This window comes from Sebastes fasciatus, chromosome 17, assembly GCF_043250625.1.
Source record: "Sebastes fasciatus isolate fSebFas1 chromosome 17, fSebFas1.pri, whole genome shotgun sequence".
In the NCBI taxonomy this organism is placed as follows: domain Eukaryota; kingdom Metazoa; phylum Chordata; class Actinopteri; order Perciformes; family Sebastidae; genus Sebastes; species Sebastes fasciatus.
In genome coordinates, this window is record NC_133811.1 from 2,099,802 (window position 1) to 2,119,393 (window position 19,592).

Below are 19,592 nucleotides of genomic sequence, written 5' to 3' on the forward strand. Positions count from 1 at the left end.
AAATCTATTTTCGCATCACTTATTGTACAATATGTTGTAAACTAAAACAAAATAAATTATTAACTTTGTTTAGATATTGAAAAGTTCAGTTTAATAAGCCTTAACATATCCCATAACAGAATTCATATTAGGCCTCTACTGTAACTGTTTGGTGGAAATCAAATTAATCACTGTCATAAAAGACCACACTACCATGTAAATATGAGTCAAAGCTGTCAGCAGTGAGGGGGAAACAGCATGATGTGTTGAGGAGAGCTACAGTTCACTGACTCTGTGTGTTTGCATATGTGTCCTGCCTCTCTGCTCCCAGCCGTTAAGAGGCCAGTGTTGATCAGTGGCTGTCCAGGCCTTTCAGAGACACAATGATGATGCCACTGATTCTACTGCTGGCCACCCTGGGGCTCCTTGTTCAGGGTGAGACTCTCTTCTGAAAACTTTTCTTCAGGATGCAACCAGGTTCACCACAATGATGTTCTGCTATGATGGAGAACCACTGAGACAAGCAGCATTTACCTTCTTCCATCTATTCTCCATGTTAAAGAAATGAGACTCTTCTGTTTGGTTGTTGATCATCTTTCTCCAAACTGGATTTGTCTCAATAACCCTTCTGCTCTTTTTCATGTTTTCCAGATTCATCAGGAGAAATCATCCTGACTCAGTCTCCTGGATCTCAGTCTGTTGATCCAGGACAGACTGTCTCCATCAGATGTAAAGCCAGTTCAAGTGTTAGCGATGACTTGCAGTGGTACCTTCAGAAACCTGGAGAAGCTCCTAAACTCCTGATTTATAATGATATAACTCGTTTCTCTGGAGTTTCTGATCGTTTTAGTGGGAGTAAGTCTGGGACTGACTTCACTCTGACAATCACTGGAGTTCAGACTGAAGATGCAGGAGTTTATTACTGTCAGCAGGATGAGAGCTTCCCGTTCACACAGTGATACAACGTCGTACAAAAACCTCCCTCAGCTAAAGAGGAACTGATCTGAATGAACAGCTGCACAGAAATAGAAACACTTTAGAATTTGACTGACAATGAAGTCCATATAACAGAATAATGTCAGGACATTGTATTTATACTGTACAAAGTTATAATGGTAATTTTGTTAAATTAGGACATTAAACAATATATTTAAACTGATCAAACTACGTCTATTGAAGATGAGTTGAAAAGTGGATAAATTAATACATATACAAACAATAACAGTTTGTTGAGCTTTAAAATACAATATTTCTTATTACATTTGTTTTAAAGATTATTTTTAAGGTAATTCAAATTTTAAATTCATTTTATTTACATTTAAGTCTCACAGTTTAGTTTACAGCAAACCTAAAAACTTGTTATTAATGAGCTTGTGTTCTTAGTAAAACACATGAGTTACATTATATTTTGAGATCACTCTGCTGATACTGAAACTATGATGATATAATATGCTGATGATATCTTACTTCATGATTCGAATGCAATATAAAATTCTCAGACTTTGTAGTTTATTCAGATTCATTATGCTTTCTGAACACTTCTAAAACTCTCTCCACATGAGAGTTTCTCCCAATGACACACTTCATTTATGAGATTCATACAGTATATCTGATTTCCTAAAATAATTAAACAATCAGCTTTGTTGCGAAACAAAAAATGCAATTAGTGTAATGAATCAGTTTTCTGCAGTCACAAAAGCTTTAAGTAATCTGTAATAAAGGATGAATTTACTTATATCATGCCGGGGTCACATTAACCTTAAAATAATGATTATCTGATGTGTTGTTTTGTTTTCTTTCAGAATATTAGGTGTATTAAATATGGCATTATATGAACTCATAGTTTCTTAAGACATTTAAAGCAATTTAAAAATGTTAAACTCAGTTAAGTTAAATCTTTCTGGAGTTAATGGATCGATTAAGACAACTACATCTGTTCTTTTACAATAACATGAAAACAACGGATTTGCCGAAAAAGGTCTTTATTGTGTTGAAATAATCAAAATTACAACAATCAAGTAAACTTTATCAATGAAAGATGTGATTAGACAGTGAGTGAGGGAAAGAAAACAAAGAGAGAGAGAGAGAGAGAGAGACAGTGTTGCAGAGACTGAGAGCAATATCAGAGTGAAACCAGTGAGTCAGGTCAGGACTGGGAACACTGGTCTCTCCTCAGTGTCTCTGAGAGCGGAGTCTGGGAGCCCTGGGTGGCCTCACAGGTCACAGAGCCCACCTTCCTCCACTGGTCTGCAGAGAGCCTCAGGGTGCTGCTCCAGCTGTAGTGGCCGTCCTTCTCCAGCACCCCGGGGCTCCTGCTCTCCTCCCAGCTGATGCTGCTGCTGCCGTCCACCTTCCAGGCCAGACTCCAGTCTGAGGGGAAGCCCTTGTTGGCCAGGCACATGAGCGTGGCCTTCCCCTGCTCTAGCTCCTCACTGGAGGGGGGCAGCACCGTCAGAGTGGGACGGACATCACCTAGGAGACACCAATCAGCTTAGAGGACAGGGACCACACAGCTGTCAATCAACCACCAGACACTTGGACACCTTTACTGTGTGAGAGATGATTTTCTCCTTGAAGGAGTTTCTGTCAGATGGTTTTTCTGCTCCACCAGTCACTCACTCACACATTGTTTCACTTCCCTTTAAGAAGCCTCTCATGTATATCAGCACAGAGAGAATCATCATACACAATGACCTGAAACATAGCAAACTACACTGCAAATAACTTATAAAAGTTGGACAAATTTTAAAACCTTATCATCAAAATCATCCAAGACCTTAACTATACATGGCTTTAAAGAATGTAGTGGAAACATAAGCAAATACAGGAAATGAGGTGATGAAATAAAATGTTCCTCAGAAGGATTTCAGTCTTCATTTAGCAAACTAACAATAGATTTAAAAACAAGTTTTTAACAATATGACACAATAGAAATAAAACAGAATTTGTGCATTTGCAAACACTGATCTTTATCTTCACTCTGTTCAATATGACTTGAATAAAGTACATTTTAATTCATCATAACAACAGTTATCATTATGGAGGAATATTAAAAACTAACCTTAGCAAACATGTTTAAAGTAAAATTGAACATTTATGATTATCTTCAAGTCATTTAAGTTTCAGTATGACAAGAATGTGTCAAGAAATATTTAGTAAAGCTGCTCTGAGATAGTCTCCAAGATAAAGGAGGAGAAATAACACATGAATACTAACATTGTTATGAATATAAAAGATAAATTTATCTGCCTAAAACATTCAAAAGTAGAACTTAAAACATAACTTTACAATATTATATTTAGTATTTTTGTGCAGAAACTTACTTCCAACATCCAGTCTGGTTCCTCCACCAAAAGTCCACCACAGTGATACAAAGTCATTGAGCCGCCGTACAAAAACCTCTCACTGTAGAGAGACACGGCTCTCTGACTTTGACACAAACAAACTCACCAAACACATTCCCAGTTTACCCAGTTTATGTAATAACTGGTTAACACATTTAAAACCATTCACAAATCATGTATTGAACCTTTTCTACGTGAAATGCCAAACATCTATAAGCAATATTAATGTCCTTTTCAGTAAAACATACTGAATTAAGGTATTTCTAAAGAACAACTCTCCAATGAATGCTGCAAAATGTTTATAATTATCATAAACACATGTTTATTGTAGATTATGATAAATAATAATTTAGTTTAACTTCGTCCAACAGTGATGTTGATTTGTGTGGTAGTGAATTAGGGGGCATTCACAAAATATTCTGGATGAAAATGTGTCCATCACACTCAAACCAAAGATACAAATAATCACTGACACATTCCTGATCAATACTCTGATAAAGGGATTGATCCATTGATAAACAGCATCATCAGATTAATCCAATTCCCTGTTGGAGTCAGCTAGAGTGAGATACTGGCATCATATGAAACTAAAAAACCTAATGAATCCATTGGTATCAACCATGTCATACTAGCTTGTCATGAAGGAGGATAAATAACGCTCCAAACTTACGTTAAAGTTTTGCGAGGAAAAACTGTCATGGCCATTTTCAAAGGGGTCCTTTGACCTTCAGATATGTGAATAAAAATGGGTTCTATGGGTACCCACGAGTCTCCCCTTTACAGACATGCCCACTTTATGATAATCACATGCCCTTTGGGGCAAGTTACGAAAAAAGTAAAAAATGAGCCGTTATTGGCTGCTTTTGTTGTGATCATAGACCTTTACCGTTCCAGCGCTTTGCATTGTGGGATACAGGTGTACGGGTATTTTTGGCATACTGGAGATTTTGCTTATGTTTGCTTACTGCATACTTCATGTGACATTTTGGCCAAATCAGTACGTACTAGTAAAGTATGTAATTTTGGATACAGCCCAAGAGACAAAGGTAAGTATACGAAAATAAAACAGGAAATAATAACTGAAAACTGGAAACAAGGAGAACATAACAATAGAGGAGAGCGGAGCATGACATGTTAACCCTGATGAACGTTTGGACATAATCAAACCCAAGTACATAGATCATTGTTTGCAGAATCTCTTGTTTTGCATTTTTTCGTTTCACACAATTTAACAGAATCAACCACCAATATAAACCAATTAAAGTCATCAGTTTCTTAACGCATTATCTCATGGATGATTTAAATAGTCAAAGATGTCAGCAGTGAGGGGGAAACAGCATGATGTGTTGAGGATAGCTACAGTTCACTGACTCTGTGTGTTTGCATATGTGTCCTGCCTCTCTGCTCCCAGCCTTTAAGAGGCCAGTGTTGATCAGTGGCTGTCCAGGCCTTTCAGAGACACAATGATGATGTCACTGATTCTACTGCTGGCCACCCTGGGGCTCCTTGTTCAGGGTGAGACTCTCTTCTGAAAACTTTTCTTCAGGATGCAACCAGGTTCACCACAATGATGTTCTGCTATGATGGAGAACCACTGACACGAGCAGCATTTACCTTCTTCCATCTATTCTCCATGTTAAAGAAACAAGACTATTCTGTTGGATGTTGATCATCTTTCTCCAAACTGGATTTGTCTCAATAACCCTTCTGCTCTTTTTCATGTTTTCCAGATTCATCAGGAGAAATCATCCTGACTCAGTCTGCTGGATCTCAGTCTGCTGTTCCAGGACAGACTGTCTCCATCAGATGTAAAGCCAGTTCAGCTATAGGTGATGACATTGACTGGTACCTTCAGAAACCTGGAGAAGCTCCTAAACTCCTGATTGCAGATACTACATATCGTCAGTCTGGAGTTTCAGATCGTTTTAGTGCGATAGCCCATCAGACTGACTTCACTCTGACCATCAGTGGAGTTCAGGCTGAAGATTCAGGAGTTTATTACTGTCAACAGCATAACAGCTTCCCGTTCACACAGTGATACAACGTCGTACAAAAACCTCCCTCAGCTAAAGAGGAACTGATCTGACTCAACAGCTGCAGAAAAACTAAACCACAACAGAAAATGACTAAAATATACTTCATCATTACATGTAATTCTAAGAGTTTGCAGTACAAACTTCATTAAAAAATATGTCATTTTTATTAACAATTTTCTTAGGTAAAGTTTAAATGGAAAACCTATTCTGAGTTTGGGTCAACTCCTTCAACAGACAGGTTAACTCAGATGATCACATATTTTTTCTTTAGAACTATTTTCTCAGGAATTCATGAGATTATTCTTCTGACATGTCCAACAAACATAAACATTGTTGAACTGGATCACTACATTTATACTCAATTATAAATAATTAATTTAGTTAAGAAATCAGATCTTGATATTTTCTTTAAGAATGCTGAGAGTCTTTTTTATTTCAGCAAATTCAAACTCATTTCAAGTCTGCAATAAAGTAGTAATGCTTTAGGTCTCTCCCTTTCTCATCTTTTTCTTTTGCTTTTGAGCTTGAGGTTTTGCAAAGACCACTTGAATGTGAACATCTTTTTAATGAAAATTCAAGTAAAACACGTTAAGATCACCCTCTATGCTGATGATACACTATTATTTACTTTAAAACTACATTAAAAATGTTGTAGATTTATTTAAACTTAATTTCAACATGAACTTCACTCATCCTTTTTGCCCACATTAATACCTGCTTTATTTTAACAATGCAAAGTGAAGACATTATCATGTTGTACTTACAGAGTTAATAATACCATGCTTTTTAAAAATAAAATTGCCTCTAACAAATAGAAATTGTACTTCATTTTACGCTCACATCACTTAAATTTTTTTAGAATAAGATGTCTCTTTAAATAACTGAAACAGCTTCAGAAAAAACATATTAATTAAAAAAAAAACTGTTACAGCGACCTTATGAACAAGAAAATACCAACATTTTAACCTTTAAGTCTGAAATCTCATATTACCTGAATGTTATATCACTATATGCAGATGATACCCTGCTTTATATTTCTAAAACTTAAAATACTATTTAAATTATTATTTTAGTTTTTGTATTCAGATTTCTCAGTTCAATTTAACAATACATAAACTTAATATTTGGATCTTCTTCAAAGGTGTAAATTAGTAATAACAGAGAGCTTTGTGATTAACCATTGAAATGTTCTTACCAAGTTTATTGTTATCAAATTTAATGAATATGATTTAAACTGGAACAACAATAGAATAATATACACAGTCTGAAAACCATAAAAAAGTAATCTGGAAAAATTTACTTGCTACTGTTGTTTTAACCTGACTCATGCTCCTAATATATAATATATGTCAAAAAAAGGAAGTCAAAAGACATGTCACTTTTATAATACACATGATGAAATCTTTATTGTTTTAAAATGTTAAAAACATCAGCACAAGCAAGAAGACGTTAATGTTGAAACATGAACCAGAGAAAGAAAGAGCAGACAGAGCATTATCAGAGTGAAACCAGTAGCAGAGTCCCAGTGAGTCAGGTCAGGACTGGGGACACTGGTCTCTCCTCAGTGTCTCTGAGAGTGGAGTCTGGGAGCCCTGGGTGGCCTCACAGGTCACAGAGCCCACCTTCCTCCACTGGTCTGCAGGGAGCCTCAGGGTGCTGCTCCAGCTGTAGTGGCCGTCCTTCTCCAGCACACCGGGGCTCCTGCTCTCCTCCCAGCTGATGCTGCCGCTGCCGTCCACCTTCCAGGCCAGACTCCAGTCTGAGGGGAAGCCCTTGTTGGCCAGGCACATGAGCGTGGCCTTCCCCTGCTCCAGCTCCTCACTGGAGGGGGGCAGCACCGTCAGGGTGGGACGGACATCACCTAGGAGACACCAATCAGCTTAGAGGACAGGGACCACACAGCTGTCAATCAACCACCAGACACTTGGACACCTTTACTGTGTGAGAGAAGATTTTCTCCTTGAAGGAGTTTCTGTCAGATGGTTTTTCTGCTCCACAAGTCACTCACTCACACATTGTTTCACTTCCCTTTAAGAAGCCTCTCATGTATATCAGCACAGAGTCATCATACACAATGACCTGAAACATAGCAAACTATACTGCAAATAAAACATCAGAATCTGGACAAACTTTAAACTTTTTCTTCCAAAACCTTAACTATGCAATAATTTGAAATATTTAGTAGAAAAATAAACAGATGCAGAAAATAAACTCACTTCAATCAGACATTCTTCATGTGGATTTCTGTCATTATTAAACTGCGGAAAATATACGTCAACAATATTTGACACAATGAAGAGATTTTGCAAATTTTAAGACCCATTTTTATCTTCACTCTGTTCAATTGTATTTGAAACCTACTTTGTTTTAAAAACAGTTGTCAATGAGCTATAAATCTGAGTTAGTCTCCAGGAGGAGAAATAAAACATTAATCTAAACATTTTTATTATTAAAACAAGATATATTTTTTCGGCTTTAAACATCCAAAAACTGAATTTAAATAATTATTTTACAATATTATATTTAGTATTTTTGTGCAGAAACTTACTTCCAACATCCAACAGTCTGGTTCCTCCATCAAAAGCCCACCACAGTGATACAAAGTCATTGAGCCGCCGTAAAAATAACTCTCACTGTAGAGAGACACGGCTCTCTGACTTTGACACAAACAAACTCACCAAACACATTCCCAGTTTACCCAGTCTATGTATTAACTGGTTAACATGTTTAAAAAAAATTGCATTCTGGGTTTGTCACACGACAGAAAAATGCGTCACTAACCACCCAGCCAAATTTGATTGATTAAAAAAATTGCATATAACATGTAGTATATACAATTTTCTTTCAAAATCATGTAAAAATCATCAGTATTCTCTGCTCTGAGACGCTGGGGGCGTGTCGCTGAAGGCACTGAAACCTCTCTTAATACATCCATGGCTGAAACCACACCCACAAGAGGTGAAGGTGCAGCCTGTCAGCATCCCTCAGTAGCGGCGAGCGAAGAGGGAAGAGCCCAGCGCCGTATCGCCGTCCGACGGGCGGATTGGTGAAATGCGGCCTGTTAGTCCTTCTGATCGCGGCTCAGCCCGAAGACGGTGTGAGGCCGGTAACGGCCCCCATCGCGCAGTCCCCCGGGGGATTCAACTTTGCGGGTTAGGGACGGCCGCTCGGTGTGGGAGGATCCCCTCGTGGATCTCCTCTCCCCTCTCCCCTCTCCCCGGCGCTGGCTAGCCCCCGCCGGGCGCATTTCAATACGAGGCGGTCGGTCGAGGGTGGCTCGCGGCTTCGGGGCCGCGGAAAAAGTGCTTGCTTTTGTGGTCCTCGTAGTCTCAAAGACATTCGTGGCCCTTGTACTCCATACTGACTATTCATTTTTAGTTTAGTTAGTTTACAGAAAAATAATAAATATACATAGGACATGGGATGAATTACAATCATGAAAATACAATACAAAACAAAATCAGTGATGCTAACGCCAATGTCTATAGTGGGACTTGAACCCACCATCATGTCTATATGAGACTCATGCTGTACCGACTGCGCCAAGGAAATAGCCGGTTCATTGAGCTACGGTGGCTAAAAATAGTAACGCGCTACCAGAATATGGCTGATTATCATCGCCTCGAAACCCGTGTCACCCAAACCTCATGCCATTAATATTTAGCAAACACATATGAATAGATTGCTCTACGGTGGATCTTTTATCGTTGCCGTTATAATGTCGGTCATTTATCATTATTATCGCTATTTCCTATTGGCTTTATTATTACAGATCGTCGAGCTATTAATGCTATAAATAGTAACATTAACGCGCTACCAAAATACAGCTGATGATCATCGCCTCGTATCCCGTGTTGTAATGATATGAAATATGTAATTGGTTTTATTATTAAGGCTGTCCAAACGGTGTGTTAATATTGTCTGTTGTGCTTAATCTATGGTAGAAATTAAGCATTGTGTGCTGTATGTAAATATAACAATATTTTGTTTATCACAAGCATTGACTACTGCCAGTAATATCAAAGGTAACTTTATACACTTGCCATTGTGATTAAGTAATAGCCTACCATTTAGGAACAGGACAGAATAGTTTATATCTAATATTATAATATAATTTAATAGAATATAGGCTAATAAAATAGATTATTATTAAGACTATTATTACTAGAATAGAATATATATATAATATAATTCAGTGGTATGCTATATATTGTATTTGAATGAAAAAAAAACACTTTTGTATTGAGTCATCTTAATAAAATATGTATTATAAACAAATTTTAAAAAACAGTGGTATATACATTTGTCAAGCACCTTTTTTTGTGCCATATCCCCGGGCTTCAAGTGCAGCCCTCCACTCAGCCAGAGTTACGGTGGCTGTGGCCTGGCAGTACCAATTCCCAAAGTACTGCTGGTGGGTGGCAGGGTCCCGCTTCCTCTGACACTGCTTGCAGGTGATGGCATCAATCGTCCTTGAGTATTTCCTTTTCCTTTTGCCACTCTGCTCCTCCTCCTGTCTTTTCCTCTTGTGGTAATGCTGGGTGGTGTAAGGTACATCTGTCAGGGAAGAACCTGCAGGAACCACAGATTAGAAGGCAGGCAAGAGAGGTTGTGGCGCAGGCAGGAAAGGTTGTGGCGCAAGCAGGTGAGGTCTGGGCACAGGCAGGGGAGGTCTGGGCGAAGGATACGGAGGTTGGGTAGCTGCCTGGAGAGGTGGCTCGAGAGCTCGAGAGGAACGGCGGCCTAAGACCAGCAGATGGAGTCATGGTCAGTATTTGTTTCAGCTGGGCCATCCCTGCAGTATTAGGGGGCAAAACAAAGATGTGGGGATTTGCCACAATGCTGTTAGGCATACAGGGTCTGCCTTTCCTTTCCACTGCAGGAGGCAGGCGGTCCTCCAACGCTTGTGCCTGACACCGTTTATACGGCTGGGGCCACTGAAGTCCTTGCACAGTCTACCAAAAACTGCCTCACATACACGATTGCAGTCAGGCCACTGTGCTGGACTCCTCCCTCCTGCAAAGCATCTGCAAAGGTATTGAGCACATTAGTGCAAGAAATTATATAACAGCATGCAGCATTGTCATACCTGCTCAACAAAACATATGTACCGTTTTGTACTCTCCACACCAGGCGCAACATTTTTTTTGTGGCCCTGAATCTGCCTTTTGCGATTGTGTCATGGTGGCGTGGAGGGTATAAAGTGCGTCCTTTATTGAATTGGGATAGGCAATCCCATAGGCCAATGACTCGGGCTGCTTCCTCTCTCGACAGGGCAAGACTGTGATCTTTTAAATTGACCAAATAATCTGCCAAGTCCCGGGCTGCTTGGAAGCCCTCAATGTTGTCAGGTCCAACTGAGTCCTACGTTAAACAAAAGAGTGGTGAAAATCAAAAATGTATTTTACAATTCAAACAATTTCAAACAATTTCAAATATTATGTCCATTTGAAGTTATTACAGATGCAACATGAAAGAAGTTTAAAACATATTAAAAAATGTAACCTACATCATGACTGATGGAGCCTGATGCTGTTGAAGGCTGCTCATCTGCCGAGCTGGTTGTGTCTTACTCAAAATCTAAATTAGAACACATTAAAGCAAATACAGAGAGAACATGTATGAACATGTGATATTGATGTTTTATGTGTTAATATAAATCACAATTATTGGCACCTTTTAAAAATTCAATAAAAACTTACCACTCTGCATAGTGGCAACAGGTTCAGTCGGTGGTGCTATATGTGATGCAATAGCAGGCAGTGCTGTGGGTGCAGATGAAGTGGTGGGTGCAGATGGTGTGGTGGGCGAAATGTTGGGTGTAGATGGTGTGGTGCTGTTGCCAGTAGGGGCTGATGGAGTGCACAGTTGTGTGGGCCATATTGTATCCATGGTGGGAACAGTCAGATCCTCCATATCTCCAAACAAGCCTCCTCCTCTGCAACTGTGATGTCCTCTGTTTCCAGTATTGTGAGTGCCAACTTGTAGTCCTCCATGACTGCATTATTTTGGCTGTACAGGTATTCAATACCTATGAGCTCTCCTGAAACAACAAAAAAAAGCTTCATAGTTGACTGACAGGAATACGTGCCTGCCTAAAATCTATTGTAATTTACCACATGCATATAATAATTATTTAGTACATGCATACCAGTGTATTTCCGTGGGGGGTGTACTCCACCAGTTTTCTCCCAAGCACCTCTTCTGACAGCTGGTTGGCAGCATGCCTAAGAAGGCCACTGTAGGAGTGTGGCCCTTCTCTCCCCTCTACTGTCATGGTCCTGTCTTCATTCCACCTGGCAAGACCATCAACCAGATATGCCTGGAGAAAGGTGTCACTTGCCAGGGTTCCTGAAAAAGATTAAATATTTGCATTGTGATTCCTTGCATGCAAATATATTAACAAATGTAATAAATATAATTTTATTACAACTTAGATGGAAACCTAACGGTGTGCACTTTTTACCTGGGATGAAGCGGTTCATGTGCAAATGAAAACTCTCCAGTGGAGCCTCTGGCACACCGGTATGTCGGAAGCACATGACCGCCCTTCTTCAGTGTCCCAGTCTGCGTATACAGCTGGAAACCTGGAGGGTCCTGGAGGCAGGGGAGGTGCTTGCGCTGGGCCTTCCAGATTTCCGCCATCCTTGCAGAGTTGATCAGTGGCACACCAAGAGTGTTGCAGCCCCTCTTTCCATCATATGCCTCGATCAACTGCTTAAGCATCACTTCCATCTCACTGGTTTCACGGATGATCCTCTTGCAGTGACGCTGCATCTCTGCCTTGGTGATGTGGCGTGTCACATCTGCTTCTCAGGGACGCATGTGGCTTGCTTCTAGCTCCGCCCGCTTGGCTGCCCTGAGTCGCTGCAGGTCATCCCACATAAACATGCAGCGGGTGAGTTGGGCCATGAAGCTGGTGTAGCGTGCATGTGAGTTGGTTGTGCATCCGGTAGCAAACCTCCTCATAAAGTGCCAGACGTCCAACTTGATGTTCATGTCCGACCATGCCCCAAATATCTTCTGTAGGTGTGAGTTGCCACAGCAGTCACGGTCTACATACAGGATCTCTGGGGGTGGCACTCCAGCATCCTTGTAGCGCCTCACAAGACCCTCTGCCATCTTCATCAGGCCCCAGCCCTCACTTGCTGTGAGCACAGACATGATGACATGCCCATGCTCATTGCCAATGTTGGTGGCCCAAGCAGCAGTAGACCGGGCCTGACCTGCCAGCTTCCTCACAATCTTCTTGGTTGAGTCCATCTTGAGGACCTGGCCAAAGAGTGAGGTGATGGAGGCCTTCACTTCATCCAACCTGCATCAGCCAGCGATGTTTCGGCACTGCAGGCATAACTGGCAAGTCCCCAAGCGGGACTGGTGAAGTCAGCCCAGAGGAGACAGCACGTGCAACTCCTCTGTAATCAGTGAGAAACTAAATTTGTTTTTCAAGCCAGCTCTCTGCATGCTGCTCCTCCAGCTGCTTTTGAAGCTGGCGGCTGCTATTCCCCAAGCCTCGCTGGCACATCAGGCGCACAACCTGGATGTCACACCCCAGCTTGTATGTCAGCAGACATGGGAACTAGATGCGGTGGCCAATGTCTTGCTGGGAGACGATGTTGTGGCTCCAGCTGATTACTTTTCTTTTGCAGCTCTTACATGCAAGATATTCAGATGCCAAGTAGTAAGAGCTACTTGACACCAACCACCTACCTTACTTTCTGGTGCAGTCCAGCAGATGTAAGCTCTGACTTGCCACAGTCTGGATGTGGACAGAGCAGACGCACACGCCAAAGCTTCCTGGGCATCCACAGGAACAGGGGGTGCCCAAAGAACCGCTCCAGTGCTGGTATGGCACTAGAGGTCAGCGATCGCAGAGGTGGATACCACCACATTCTGTCCAGCTTTGCAGGGTCCAGCTCTGGCTGATTAAATCGTGACCACCGGAACAGGGTCTTGGCAATCCAGCGCTGGTCAGTCTCTAGCATGGCAGGGATACAACCAGCAGGCAGGCCAATTCTGCTATTAAACAGATATGAGAGAATGAAGAAATGAACAAAGATTTTTTTAAACATTCTTTCGTCCGGTCCAGAACTAAAAACTCCTTGGGAAGTCATAAAATAAAAATGAAGTGTATACTCGGTTATAACTTTGTACTTTTTCGGAAAATGTGAAGAGAAATTGTGGATAAAAGAGACAAATATAATTTATTTTAAGAATATTAAGAGAGACAGCTTTTAATTGAAATACTAAGAAGTGGTTCCAAAAGACACGGACACAATTATCAAAATGGATATAAAAGAAAATATGTATTAATGTATGTATGCTAAATTCAAATCCTATACATTATTGTAATCATATCCTCTTGTAATAACAGATAATAAACAGATATGAGAGAAGGAGTGAGAGAGAAAGCGAGAGACAGAGAGAAAGAGTGTGTGTAAGTATTTCATTAAAATACATACCCGCTATGTCTGACTCAATCTGTTCAGCGGCCAGCAAAAGCTCACTGTCAGTGGGTTCCAACTCCACTGTGTCCAACAAAGGTGCCATGGTGGATCCAGCAGGGCACAGAGCAGGAACAGCTGAAAAAGAATGACATCTAAATAGAATACATTAAAGATATGAAAAAATGTACAACTCAGTTTTACACAAAATCCATTTTCTAGTTGCATACTTACATGGCTGAATCGTTTGTGGTGAAAACAACCTCTTCACAGACTTCTCAATGCTGTGCTGAGACTTGCCTTTCCCTATCAGCAATGAGCGCAGGGAGGATATAGGCACAGAGTATAGTCGCTAGGAGGTGGGGGTGGCAGCTGCTCGCAAAGAGGCTGAAGGTTGTGGTGAGGTGGAGGGCAGCTGTGTGGAGGTGGCAGCTGCTCGCAAAGAGGCTGAAGGTTGTGGTGAGGTGGAGGGCGGCTGTGTGGAGGTGGCAGCTGCTCGCAAAGAGGCTGAAGGTTGTGGTGAGGTGGAGGGCGGCTGTGTGGAGGTGGCAGCTGCTCGCAAAGAGGCTGAAGGTTGTGGTGAGGTGGAGGGCGGCTGTGTGGAGGTGGCAGCTGCTCGCAAAGAGGCTGAAGGTTGTGGTGAGGTGGAGGGCAGCTGTGTGGAGGTGGCAGCTGCTCGCAAAGAGGCTGAGGGCCGTGGTGAGGTGGAGGGTGGCTGTGTTGAGGTGGCAGCTCGCGAAGAGGCTGAGGGCCGTGGTGAGGTGGAGGGCAGCGGTGTTGTGGTTGCAGCAGCAGCAGTGGCAGGTTGGCTCTGGCTTCTGGAGGATCTCACCTCCAGCTTGACCTGAATGGCATAACGGCCTGGGGGATAGTGTGACATGTACCTCTGGAAGGTTCTTTTGTTGAATCAGAGCTTCCTGACTCCTCTGACATTGATGCCACCACATAACCTGCATACCCCAACACATGTTCTGCCACCCATTGAAAAGTTTGGCCCCTGAATATCCCAAACTGTATCTGATTTTGGCCCAGGACATGCTGCATATTCTCCGGGTCTCCACCGCGACGCAGAACAGCCATCTTCGCAGACTCTTTTACCTTCTCAGGCGACAGAGCCCATGGCCTGTTCTCCCTCTTAATTGTTTTTGCTTCCTCTGTGTCAAAGAGGCTAGCACGGCCATCCCCCTCCTCCTAAATTTAGGCTCCATTCTGTATGATTGGGGGAAAAAAACAACAACAGTTAGAATATGCTTGGTCTGTTCTCTTATATTGTAATATTATGGCCTGCTATATGTTATATTATAATTTCTATCTTCTTTCTTAATTTCATATTTATTTTTAGTATATTTCACTACAGGATAGTGACCCAGCAAACTAAGAATGTCATTGCATTGATAACGTGTTTATTTATGCATATGACAATAAAGCCTTTGTATCCTTGTATTATATCCTTGTACCCTGATCTCCCATCTAGCTAAACTAACATAAATTAAACTCTGTGTCCATTACTTCTCATGCAAATGAGGTTATGCAACATGTGGTTGCCTTTGTCTGTCTGTGAAACAGTGTTTTCTAATAATGTACTCACTATACAGAAGCTGTTAACAGTTTAATTTTTTAAAACCAGTTACCAGTTGAGTACATTACTGGACCTATGCATTTCATGTAGTTATTCTCAACTGCTTTACAACCTATAACTTAACACTATAACATTCTGAAACAATTCATATACACAGGGGCTAAATTAGCATAATCTGCAAAATACCAAATACATTGACTGATCCACACATAAAGAATAAAAACATAGATTATGTTGGTAAACTGTGGACTATGTATGTTCTGTCTTGTACTATTGATTAACGTCAATGTCAGTGTTATTACCAAATAGCCAGCCCGTTATTAACTGTAGACCTACATTATCCCCTATATAAACAAACAGCCTAACACACTAGTGTTGTCAGCTGCCTAAAATAAAGCCTTGTTTTATATCAGCTAACGTTAGCTGGTTATGAATGGAGAATTGTTCATGACTTCAACTAGCGTAAGCTAGCCAGGTTACGTGGATATGACATTAGCTTGCTAGCGTGCAGGCTCGCAACCACTGTAAACCACATATTTTCAATAATGGTGATTGGCTTTCGCAATTCTTGGTAGTAGAGGGGCCTCGGATTGGTCAAATCTTGGTAGCAATAGACAAGACGATTGGCTCTCAAATGATTGATAGCTCGACTGACAGGCGACAGGGAGCGCCAAGTCAACATGACCTTTGCAAAATTTGGGTTTGTATTTTGACTTTCAAAAACCACGTTTGTGAAGACGGGTGGAGTTATGTTAATGATGACTCCACTGCGTCATCAAACCATGATTTCAGCCCCGCCTAAAAAATCCTGAACACAAAACTGGACAAAAACGGTTTAACGGTCTAACTCCACAATCCAGTACTACAACGTTCACAGTCTTTGCACACGTTTTCAGTAATTATTTTCCAACATTTAAAATGTGTTTAGAAACAAAATTCTGAATTTCCTTAACACAGCCTTTAAGTTATTATTCATATTTTCACATTTTGCACTTGCGCCTTCATTTTATGTATGGACTCAGTGCTGCTTGATATGTCTCTCATGTTCCTAATTTTATCATATGGGGGGGAGGGAGGGGCTTAAGTTTTACAAGTGTTATATACATTATTATTATAATTATTATTATTATTACTACTCTAGTACTACGTTACTTATACTTTCTTACGTAAAACGCTAAACTAAGCAATAAAACAATGGCTTATAAGAAAAACAATCACTGCAGCTTCAGGGTGGGAATAAACCTTGTGTGTGTGTAATGTGTCACTAGAAGCCTGTCTGTAAACTGTCTGTACAGCAGTCCGTTGCCCACACCGAGATCCAGAGCAGCACGTCGGGCCGCCGCCGCGTCTCCGTATAGCTGCGCTGTGGGTCCATCCTGGACAGCTGACGGCGGGCAGCGAGCGGAGCTCTCTCCATCCACTCCCCGGCGGGGTACAACTCCTGCCGCTGTCGCGCGCCCCCAGGCAGCCCCGACCCTCGCTCAGCTGTCTGGGCTGACCCATGGCGGGACTATGTGGCGTTCAGCCAGCGGTCTGACTTACTGCTCTGGATCCCGGTGCAAAGGACTGCTGTACGGGCAGTTTACAGGCAGGCTTCTAGTGACGCGCGACAGACTGCTGCACCGGGTCCTTCAGGGCCGCTACAACAAGCTAACTGCTGCGTTAGCTAACACTAGTAGCTAGCTACAGCTCAATAAACAGGCCTAAATAAAAATGATTTGTTTTGTTGTGTGTTTAAAAGTAGTTCACAATTTACACGTTATAATTAATTTCTTGATAAGCTGCTGTCTGATAGTTTACTGCCAGTTCATCACGTACAATACAGTGGTAGAGACTGAAGATGAAATTTGGACATCCTCATTGGACCAACCCGCTGTCAATCATGTACTCTGCTGGTTGTTGATTCGTAACCAGCTAAGGGAGGTTAACCAAACATGAAAAAAATGAAATGCACTGAGTTGATAGAAGAGGTCCCGCCCCAAGGGAGGAGGGAGAGTGCTCGACCTCCCCTACCCCCCACAATGCCCACAACCACTTCACAAACACAGGCTGCTTTATCCCCTCTGCCCTGCAGGGTCGCTGTTGAGGCTTTTTAATCAGGATTTAATTAATGGATTTTATTCCAAAGAAGAGAGATAAATCATTTTATAAATGATTCTGAGATTTGGTAATGGTTTATTTCAACCATTTACTCATTTTTATATTTTGATCTCCCTCTTGTCTCTCAAAAAAGAAGAGGAGGAGCAACCTCTTCTGCCTCTACGGACAAGCCTCAACTGCATCCTATTATACATCACTAAATCCTCTTCTCTTCTTTCAGTTATTAATCAGATCAGAAGGTATAGTGCAGATTGTCTGGCTACTCCCAATCCCATTTTAAATTTACATCAGGTCTTCTGTTTTGAATCCATATTCAAACAAACTGAGACCAAGTAAAAAATAACTATTTCCCCTGCGTAAAGAAGTGAAAGGTAATTTGGAAATTTGGAATCATCTTTCTTTATCTCTGACTTGATAAACATCTACGAAACTGTTGCTGTAAGAATAAATGCCTTTCTCTTTTATTATTTCTGTAATTTGACCATCAGACTGGCTCCATTAATAGTGTATCAATTACACTTTGATGTGAAAACACCTGCATGTCTTCATAAATCTCTGGGGGATTTGAATCCTTTCAAAACACTTTTTTTATACAATATGTTGTTAACAAAAACAAAATATAAACCTTGGGTAGATATTGAAAAGTTCAGTTTAATAAGCCTTAACATATCCCATAACAGAATTCATATTAGGCCTCTACTGTAACTGTTTGGTGGAAATCAAATGAATCACTGTCAAAAAAGACCACACTGCCATTTAAATATGAGTCAAAGCTGTCAGCCGTGAGAGGGAAACAGCATGATGTGTTGAGGACAGCTACAGTTCACTGACTCTGTGTGTTTGCATATGTGTCCTGCCTCTCTGCTCCCAGCCGTTAAGAGGCCAGTGTTGATCAGTGGCTGTCCAGGCCTTTCAGAGACACAATGATGATGTCACTGATTCTACTGCTGGCCACCCTGGGGCTCCTTGTTCAGGGTGAGACTCTCTACTGAAAACTTTGCTTCAGGATGCAACCAGGTTCACCACAATGATGTTCTTCTATGATGGAGAAACACTGAGACAAGCAGATTTTACCTTCTTCCATCTATTCTCCATGTTAAACAAATGAGACTCTTCTGTTTGGATGCTGATCATCTTTCTCCAAACTGGATTTGTCTCAATAACCCTTCTGCTCTTTTTCATGTTTTCCAGATTCATCAGGAGAAATCATCCTGACTCAGTCTCCTGGATCTCAGTCTGTTGTTCCAGGACAGACTGTCTCCATCAAATGTAAAGCCAGTTCAAGTGCTGGCGGCAGCCTGCAGTGGTACCTTCAGAAACCTGGAGAATCTCCCAAACTCTTGATTTATTCTGCTACAGCTCGTCAGACTGGAGTTTCAGACCATTTTAGTGGAATTGGATCTGGGACTGACTTCACTCTGACCATCAGTGGAGTTCAGGCTGAGGATTCAGGAGTTTATTACTGTCAGCAGAGTAGCAGCTTCCCGTTCACACAGTGATACAACGTCGTACAAAAACCTCCCTCAGCTAAAGAGGAACTGATCTGAATGAACAGCTTCACAGAAACAAAAACAAGAGAAAGTTTACCAAAAAGAACAACAACAAAAAACATATTTAATGATTCAATTTGAACATTATAACACTAAATATACTCTATTTAAACCAAAAGTTTAACTTTTAATATTCTCATTTAGACTGGATTAAAAAAACATTCTGCTGCACATCAAAGCTAGCCTCTGTTGAAATACAACTTCTCTTATTTGATAAGTTTAATCCATAGAATATGATAACACATAAACACTAAAAGTGTAAATATTATTTATTTATTTTATCTTACCATGTTTCACAACAGTTCAAACATACTCATTGTTGAAATAAATTACATATTTTTAAAAAAATGTATCTAATTAAAATCTAATTACATTCACGTTGCAAAATTACTAATCATGTATTTAACATATTGTAGTCATTTTGTGTTTTGTATTCCAAAAAACAAATTTATTAATTGATACATTTTGATTTATTGATTGAAATAAAAAATAATTCATGGAGTAGTTCAATCAGTAATACTTTAATTATTTTTTTGTTTATCTATTTCATTTATCTTTGT

General features: G+C 40.8%; 3 gene segments (V, D, J or C); all 3 read left to right on the plus strand.

Annotated features, from left to right (window-relative positions):
- The first annotated feature begins 291 nt into the window (after positions 1-291).
- LOC141754734 (Ig kappa chain V region Mem5-like) overlaps positions 292-19,592 on the plus strand; it is a 118,475-nt gene continuing 99,174 nt past the window's right edge. Inside the window, 2 exon segments of the V gene segment in view lie at positions 292-414; positions 631-925. Of these exon segments, the coding sequence occupies positions 363-414; positions 631-925 (347 nt within the window).
- Positions 4,678-5,460, plus strand: LOC141754558 (immunoglobulin kappa variable 3-15-like). The segment is given in 2 exon segments: positions 4,678-4,838; positions 5,054-5,460. Coding segments are annotated over 2 exon segments (360 nt in total).
- LOC141754740 (immunoglobulin kappa variable 3-20-like) lies at positions 18,241-19,229 on the plus strand. The segment is given in 2 exon segments: positions 18,241-18,457; positions 18,674-19,229. Coding segments are annotated over 2 exon segments (360 nt in total).